This window comes from Agrilus planipennis, unplaced genomic scaffold (genome assembly GCF_000699045.2).
Source record: "Agrilus planipennis isolate EAB-ADULT unplaced genomic scaffold, Apla_2.0 scaffold32, whole genome shotgun sequence".
NCBI lineage: Eukaryota > Metazoa > Arthropoda > Insecta > Coleoptera > Buprestidae > Agrilus > Agrilus planipennis.
In genome coordinates this window covers 1,894,895-1,903,858 of record NW_020439506.1, presented here as the reverse complement: position 1 = coordinate 1,903,858, position 8,964 = coordinate 1,894,895, and the positions used below count along the sequence as shown (strand labels likewise).

Genomic DNA, 8,964 nt, shown 5'->3' with positions numbered 1-8,964 from the left:
CCTTTCGATATATGTGAACGACACCGACCTTTTTATTGAATAGAAAAAATAATTGATTAATTAATTAATTCCAATATTTGTACAGTATTCTCAATCATCGACAGCAAATGAAAAATTAAGACAAACGGCACGATAACTATAATAATAAAAACTAAAATATAAGTAATAATTAATTCAGTTTGGCCAGACTAGAAAGTCATACGACGGCACACGCGCATATTTATGTTTATATTTATATATTTTTACTTAAATATTGTTTGCTGATATTCGCGTTTTATTTTTGTTATTATTATTAATTATTTATTTCTTTAATCGGATACGTCAACGTCGTCCGCACATTCTGCTAAAAAAGCGTATTTGTTCGAAACAGCGAAATTCGGGGGCTCCGGTTCTTTTAACTTGGGCATTTCGTGAGGTTCTCTGAAAGTAATGAAACAATTTAATAGTTTAATTTTTCATCGAAAGGACACATTTTACTGACCGTTTTTCTTTCCTAATTTTGTCCTTGGTTGCATTTTTCTTATCATCTGCCAACAAACAATTAAATCAACATCTACTATTACTACTATGTAGAGACGATTGGAAATTCAGTTGATATGAAACCCGAAAAATTGTAGTACTTACCATGCTTTTTAGTATCATTTGAGCTTTTATCTATCTTTTTGGATCTATCTGGTGACTTTTTGATTCCTTTACGTTTGTCTGACGCCTGCTGGGATCTTTCCTTTGGCGAATTTTTCCTTCGACGACCACCTTCAGTCTCCCTTTTACCGTAACCGGCGGTACTACCATTTTTTTCATTCAAAGATGAAGCATCCACATTACCACGCGATGAAAACTGTCTTCGATCTTCTGGAGATAAAGCAATTGAAGACGACGATCCGTCTCTGCTTCTTCTTCTTGCTCGATTCCTATTATTATTGTCCTCATCTTCTGATCTAGTTGGACGAACTCTCGAGGGGGAGGACGATAGTGATCTCCTGTCAGGAGAATAGCGTTCGGGAGAAACGTCCCTTTGTGGTGTTCGTTGTTCTGGCACATTATTGCCTCTGTTGGTTGGTGATGGTGAGTCTCTTCTTCTAGGTGAATAACGCGCTCCAGGCGATGTTTTTCTCTTAGGGGAATTTCGCCCAGGAGAATCCCTTCTTCGGGGAGAATAACGTCCTGGGGAGTCTCTTCTACGTGGAGAATAACGTCCTGGGGAGTCTCTCCTTCTTGGAGAATAACGTCCCGGAGAGTCCCTTCTACGTGGAGAATAACGTCCGGGAGAGTCTCGTCTCTTTGGGGAATATCGACCTGGAGATCTACGTGTGACAGGGGAATATCGTCTGGAAGATGGGGAGCCTCTCCTCGGAGAATAATAGCCACCTGGGGATCGTCTTTTCGGTGATCCTCTGCGATATCGTGCGGGTGAGCCATATCTGCGAGGTGACGTTCTTCTACGGGGAGAATAGTTTCGAGGAGAATATCTTCGGCGTTCTGTTGATCCTCTTCTAGGGGATCCCTGAAAACAAGACACAGACAATTAGTTTTCAGATTAATTTGCTTTATTTAATCTACTTACTCTTCGTACTGCAGCACCTGTTGACCATTCTCTTCTAGCTGTTACTGTTGCTGTTGGGGGAGCATCATCTCGACTTCTTTCACGACTTGATTCTCGTGGAGCATCTTCATGTTCCTTTGCCAGTTTGCTCTCGATTTCGCGTTCCCTTGCTGCCGTATCAACCGGTCGTGCGGCCCCAAAAATAGATGCAGCAGTCTGTGCAGGCGGTGGTGCACCGCTATCGATATTCTGAGTTTGTTGCTGTTTTTGTTGTATGTCTTCTGTATCGGATGGAGCGATCGGCTTCGTTCTAGGTGCCAGCATTAATTTAGGCCTAATCCTTGGTTCAGCTATGTGAAATAGATTAACTTTAGACAGCAGTTCTTTTTCTTTTTTTCATATGTAGATGTATACCTTTCTCTTCGTCTTTATTTCGTGATAAACCGTCTCTGTCGTCTTTGTCTCCCCGTCTTTGACTGAAACCTCCTCTCCTTTCGCCTCCGTCACGGTCGCCCCCAAAACGGCCCCGATCTCCAAATCCTTCCCTGTTAAAGCCTCTATTCGACGGTCTGTCTGAACTTTCACGCCAAGAGCCACCTTTATTGTTTTTTTTTTATTAAACAAAAAAATTAAATTTAAAAGTCTATATACATACCCTCTCTTTCTCGATTAAATCCTCCATCTCTATCCCTGTCTCTGCTAAAACCTCCGCCACCTTCTCTATCTCTGTTAAAACCGGCGCCGCCTTCTCTGTCTCTGTTAAAGCCTCCGCCCCCATCTCTGTCTCTGTTAAAACCTCCCTCGCGATCCCTGCTAAAATCTGAAAAGTCTGACCCTCGAGGGCCCGATCGCCAGTCGCCCCCTGTGTCACCCCTTTCAATTCTGTCACGATTCATGTCATTTCGACCGCGCCTTTGCTTGTCATTGTCTAAACTTGTTGCCACTTCAATTCTTATCCGTCTGTTTTTTAACATCTAATTAAGAAAAATAAATAATTGTATACAATCGTTCTCCGATAGTTTTAAGACAGCTTACACAATCCGGCATTGAAAGTGCAGAAGTTAGACTGTCCCTGTCTTCGAATTCAATGTAACCATAACCTTTTAATCTTGGCAAATCGCTTGCACGATCTTCTTTAGGAAACCTTGTATTTGCTATCTAAAAAACATTAATTTAAATAAATGAAATTTAAAGTACATTACTTCTTAATTATCTCAATAACTTGATTTATCAAAGTCATAATTGCAGGGAAACAATGTTAATTGGTAATAAACAATAAGTAAAGTTTAAATAAAATTATTATAATTACTTATCATTGAAATTATTTTTCAAACACAAAGAGACTTGTACCTTTAAATGACTAAATAAACTCTCAATTTCTTCTTCATCAACATCATAAGGCAAATTTGTTAAATATGCTATAAAAGGAGGTTCCTTTGGTATCCGCTCATTATATTCATCGACACCTCGTGACGCCTTTGGCGCTGTAGGGAGCACCACATTGATTTTAGGGCGAGTTTCATATTCTTAAAACAACAGAAATAAATTACATATAAAATCTACATTGAATTAGTACAATTCATAAAAAATAATAAAAATTAATCAGCTTTGTATTTGCTAAAGTAAGAATGATAAAAAGGTCTGTGACAGACTAGTCTGAATTGAGTTCTGACAAATGCCAGCTCACAAATTGCACTAAAATTGCCGGCCACTGGGGATTCCAACATGCTAAGCTCTTCACCTCATGTTTAAAAACAGTCCCAGGCTAAAATAAGCTTTTCATGCATATTTCTGGTTCCCCAGCCTTGTAACACACAAGTTCTCATCTAGAGAATAAATGGCTCACTCAGACCTTCCCGAAGCTAATTACTGAGTAACAGATACTCTGTTGGAAGCTCCAAATGTGAGATTATCACAGACCTTAAACACCATTCTTGGCAAATAATGTCATCACATTTAATAACTAAATAATCAGAAACATAACTACCATATTGTAAGAAATTGCTTTACGATTTTGCGCAGCATTAGAATGCACAGTAGTCAAGGTTCAAAAAAGAAATCATGTCTATTTTATTTTCAATTTTTTATTACATACCCAAAGGCTCTTCAACATCATCTGCCCAATTGAGGTTGGTTTTTCGAAGGGGTAATGAAGGGGTAGAACCGGTAGTTTCTTGAAGAAAATCATTTAAGGCAAGAGTTTTGCCTTTTGTTTTCTTGCCTTTCTTCCCTAAATAAATAAAAATCGTGAAAGAAATCGGTTTGAAAAACTGCCACGCGTTACTGGTTCCGTGTGGTTCACAGTTAATAATGAGGGCACAAGTAAAACACTAAAATACATTAAAAAGCAAATACTGAAATTGCAAAAATATTCTAATAGTATATTGAACAAATTAGATTAACATTTAATTATATTTTACCTTACACGTGACTAGTTAAAATTACTAACCTGAGGAAGCCATATTTGAAGTCTTCCGGCAATAGAACAATAGAGCTGAATAGAACTTTAGATGTTGAAAATAACCTTTAAGAAATTAACAAGACCATGACCAACAGAGAAAGAAGAAAACAATTGAATAATTCATGAACTACAATGAATTAGCATAGATAATATGAATTAGTTATATTAAGCATTTTCCAATAGCATAATCAATTTAAAAACAATAATTTGTGCAGGTATGTAAATTAAATTAAAATATGAAAATTGATAAATATATTACTGTATTTCTAAAATATAATAATTGTATGGTAATTATTTTTACTTTTTGTTATTAAGTTCATTTTGTTGTACTTAATAAATTATTAAGCGCTCTCTGCTCTACTGTGATCATAGGATAATATTTACATAAGCGAAAATGTCCATAATCTTATCTATGGTTTAAAGATATGGATATGGATAATCAAGAAATGATCGAATTCCATACTATACTATGGAGTCTATAATTGGTCCCATCATTTATTCCATAAAAGTAATTAATGAATTGTATAAAATTATTAACGTATTATTTTGTTCTTATATTGAATTCGTATATCGAGTGAAAGAAAATATTCTCAAATATGAATAATGTTAAGTTTTGAGAATTCGTATGTCCATGTTATACAATGTTATATCTTGATTAAATACCGTATTAAGGACAATTTTGCCCGTTCAAAATTTTGTTCTACTTATTTTTTATTATTATTATTACTGTTTTCCAGATACAAAATTTGTATTTTATGTTAAATTATTTATTATTTTTTTATTAAATTATTCGAAGTCGAAAACGTTTATAATTAAATATTGGTATATCATGAAAAATTTTTAAAACTAAACACTGACGACCTTTGTTAGTATTTCAAATTTTGTGTTAAAAATTTTAATCTTGCTTGTGAGTTATATTAATCTTTAGCTTTAGATTTGTCTATGGCTTTTTCTAGTCTAGGCTTTAGATGCATTTACAATTAGATGTGACTCATAGACTCCATGGTGGTATATGCTCATATTGGCCTCATGTTATCTATGGTCCATACACGGTTCATACAAAGCAGCGGACAATAGAGTTCATCAGTTCATAGATGAATAATAATATAATACGTTTTCATAATCGGTTAATATAATCACAATTTAATAATTACTTATAACTTAATCTATGATAATAACAGAATAATGTAAAATTAGAGCTTCATTAACATTAAAGTGGCAAATTAGAGATGTAAAATTTAATTAAGAAGACTTCACATTTCTTAAAATCGGTGCATACTAAAATACTGATCACCAACTGATACTATTATTATTTAATAAATTGTAAATTGACAGGAGTTGAAATCAAAATGTTGCACGCGATGACCTGATAAACTAGTTTAATGAACGAGGTATGTTAAAAAAAATTGTTATATCAGCGAATGGTACATTTTAATAGACATTTTTAACATCAATAAGAATCGGCAAATGATTAGCTAATTTGTGGATTTTTCCAGCTATTTTTTCATTTAACAATTCTTAAACTATTTTTAACCATGAAAAAGGCAGTAATTGTAGGTTTTTAGGATGACTGCTGAAGTTATGGCTAGTGAGGTAAAAGAAAAACGTGATCCAGGTGAGAGTTTCATTGATATTAATAAGGATATTATATAATTTCAATTGTATTTTTAATTTTTTTTACATGAATTATTTTTTTTATCAGCTTTAACTAAACTGCTAACATCTTTGCAACAAGCAAAAGAATTACCTTCAACAGAAGAAGAACTTGGTTTTTTAAATAATTTATTACAATCCAAAGAACTTCATGCCTTATTCAATGTACACAACAAGATAATCAGCAATGGAACCAGTGATAAGTTTTATCCGATGCTATCAACATCAATGCAAGTGATGGTAGACGTTTTAGATGTCTTAGTGTCTAGAATACCAATTTCTGATGATTGTAAAGAATTATTTTATTTACTTCAAAAACCACATGTTCAGGTAACAGAGAAAAAAGTTTATATAGAAATGCATTTATAAGGATAAAGTAATTGATATTAAAATTGGGTCTTAGGGTCTCTTATGTGCACATGATACAGTTGCACAAAAAGACTATTATCCACACTTGCCAGAAATTCCAACAGAAGCAGATGAAGAAGAAGAGACAGTTAAAATTGTCCAACTTGTCAAGAGCAACGAACCACTGGTAAGAACCAATTTTGTTTATTATAAGTGATAAGTTAATGAATCATAAAGGCAATATAAATTTTATTAAAACAAAATTTTACATGCATAGTACAGTACTTTTTAAAATACAAATAGAAGAATGCACAGGATTAATTAAATAATTACTTATTTAATTTGTTGTGCTCTCAAAGTCTGGTGTTCAGAGTCCTGAACCAATTGTTGTAAGTATTTGCTTGTAATTAGTTTAAAAAAGAGTTTTCAAAAATGATTTTCTCATTACATTGTGCATAATTTTTTTTTATTTTACATTTTAACCAGAATATTGATGTTGTAGGGTGCAACCATTAAAACTGATGATGAAACTGGAAAAATAATCATTGCCAGAGTAATGCACGGGGGTGCTGCAGATCGATCTGGACTTATTCATGTGGGGGATGAAGTTGTTGAAGTAAATGGAATAAATGTTGAAGGAAAAACACCAAACGATGTTTTACAAATTCTTGTAAGTTTAAATAAGCTTTTATATTTTAATTCTGTGCAATTTTTAAAAAAAACGCTATTTTGTGTTAGAAAAATTCTGAGGGTACAATTACGTTTAAACTCGTCCCATCTGATGGAAAATCGAGTGTAAGAGAGAGCAAAGTGAGGGTGAGGGCACATTTTGATTACAATGCAACCACTGATCCTTATATTCCTTGTAAAGAAGCCGGACTTGATTTTCAAAAAGGAGATATCTTGCATATTGTCTGCCAGGATGATGCTTACTGGTAATTTGGAGAAATTTTTCTCTTAAACTAAATTAATGATTTTTCTTCAAGGTGGCAAGCTCGCAAAGAGAGTGACCGTAACATGAGGGCTGGACTTATACCAAGCAGAGCTTTACAAGAAAGAAGAATATTATATGAAAGAAATCAGACTTCTAAGGAAAATGGAAATGGTACAGTAGTTGTTTTATTTTTTTGGGCACTTAGGTGGCACTGCTTTTTTGCATGTAACAAACACAAGTTTGTAGCATTTCCTTCATAGAGTACAGGTAATAATTTCCTAAACGGACAAATATATACTTTCAGTGACATAAATAATGTTACAAAGTTTTTTTAAGAGATTAGATTAGATGTACTGAAAAAAAAATTAAGCCAAGTATTATATATTGTATTTTAAAGGTCATTGGCTTATTTTGCTAATATTGGGTAAAACAAGGGGTATCTTACGCTACAAATATAAATGTAGATTTCACCATACTCACTTAGCAATACTGTTTAAAGTGTGACTGTACTTCGTACTTAATTTTCGTATCTTTAGTTGTTATTACTTTCTTTTAACAATCTTTTTATCGTATATAGTTATAATGAAAACAAATCTTTGAAATTATGAATCATGAATATGCATGCTTTTCTAATAGCGCCCCAATGGGATAGGGCTTTGCTCTGTTTCAGCTTTGCCTCTGTTAACCTGCAGTAACTACTCCCTGAATTCCCCGTCAATTTGCACGAACAATTCTAAAACTAAAAAGATTATCTATGACACTTCAGAGAACGATGATTTCGATCGCGAAGAGATACCAACGTACGAGGAAGTGGCAAAACTTTATCCAAGACCTGGTATATACCGACCCATTATACTTATTGGGGCCCCAGGTGTCGGAAGAAATGAACTCAAACGACGTCTGATTGCAACCCATCCGGAAAAATACAAGACACCCATACCATGTGAGTTTTTAGTTGATTAAAGCTTAATTATTCAGAAAAAATAATTTATATTTTTATAACAGATACATCCAGGCCAATGAAACCAGGAGAAATCAATGGGAAGGAGTATTTCTTCGTTTCACGTGAAAAAATGGAAGAAGATATTGAAGCAAGTAAATTTATAGAATTTGGAGAATATAAAGGTAATCTGTATGGAACGTCTTCAGAGAGCGTAAAAGCCTTGGTTAATTCGGGTTATGTGTGTATTTTAAACCCACATTACCAGGCTTTGAAAATGCTAAGGAATGCCCAGTTAAAACCGTATATTATCTATGTAAAACCGCCACGGTTGGATGTCCTTAAAGAGACAAGAAATGCTGCCAGTGCTCGATCCACGTTCGATGTTCATAATTCTAGAGGATTTACAGTAATTATGATTTTTTTTTTACTTTTTAAAATTTGTGTTTTTGATAACTTATAATTTTTCTAATTTTAATTTTTTAAATTTATTTATAATTAATTATTTAACAAAAGGAATTTTTGTAGGAAGAAGAATTTAATACAATTATGAAATCCTCAGCTCGCATAGAGTTCTTGTACTCGCATTTATTCGATGAAACCATCGTTAATGAAGATCTTGCAAAAGCTTTGAGACAACTTGTTGAGGCAGTGAATCGTGTTGAGACCGAGCCTCTTTGGGTGCCCGCTTCGTGGGTTCAGTAGAAAAGAGGAAACGAAAAGAATTTAATACCAAAGATAATGCACCTACCACGAATATTTATTGTTTTTGTTTTTAATAGAATTAGTGAAACACCAGTCTCTCAATTGGATTTCAAATCCGGTGACCGCTTGTTGGTACTGATTGAAATCGACGTGATACTTAATACGCAATCGGATTTTTATAGCATGTAACCAAAATAATTAATTAATACAAAGGTATGTATGTTTTCCCTTCCAAATAGTAGAGTATGCAGGGTGATTTAGTTTTTCTCTGTGGTTTTCATTATTTAGAATATGTTGAACATTATGATTATTTTCGCTAAATTAAAAATTTAATATATGTAATTACATTTTTCATTTTTATACATGAAAAATGTATTTAT

The 8,964-nt window shown here is 33.6% G+C and overlaps 2 protein-coding genes across 5 annotated transcripts; one reads left to right on the top strand and one right to left on the bottom strand.

Annotated features, from left to right (window-relative positions):
* Nucleotides 1–289: 289 nt before the first annotated feature.
* LOC108733677 (eukaryotic translation initiation factor 4B) lies at nt 290–4,083 on the bottom strand. The gene is made up of 10 exons (XM_018464945.2): nt 3,993–4,083; nt 3,639–3,773; nt 2,894–3,069; nt 2,579–2,701; nt 2,199–2,517; nt 1,958–2,140; nt 1,565–1,893; nt 625–1,504; nt 482–527; nt 290–420 (listed from the first exon to the last, which is right to left on the bottom strand). Exons 1-10 carry the CDS (start codon nt 4,003–4,005, stop codon nt 309–311), a joined length of 2,316 nt encoding a protein of 771 aa, XP_018320447.1. The 5' UTR covers nt 4,006–4,083; the 3' UTR covers nt 290–308.
* A 1,050-nt stretch (nt 4,084–5,133) lies between these two features.
* LOC108733681 (MAGUK p55 subfamily member 7) lies at nt 5,134–8,960 on the top strand. Of its 4 annotated transcripts, XM_018464956.1 has the most exons (11): nt 5,134–5,395; nt 5,562–5,619; nt 5,707–5,987; nt 6,061–6,192; nt 6,365–6,394; nt 6,508–6,675; nt 6,744–6,940; nt 6,992–7,110; nt 7,592–7,882; nt 7,945–8,288; nt 8,408–8,960. In XM_018464956.1, exons 1-11 carry the CDS (start codon nt 5,387–5,389, stop codon nt 8,582–8,584), a joined length of 1,806 nt encoding a protein of 601 aa, XP_018320458.1. In that variant the 5' UTR covers nt 5,134–5,386; the 3' UTR covers nt 8,585–8,960. The 4 variants fall into 4 exon arrangements, with proteins under 4 accessions (XP_018320458.1, XP_018320455.1, XP_018320456.1 ...); XM_018464953.1 differs by lacking the exon at nt 6,365–6,394 and having other exon boundaries at nt 5,137–5,395; XM_018464954.1 differs by lacking the exon at nt 6,365–6,394 and having other exon boundaries at nt 5,138–5,395; nt 5,570–5,619.
* Nucleotides 8,961–8,964: the final 4 nt, after the last annotated feature.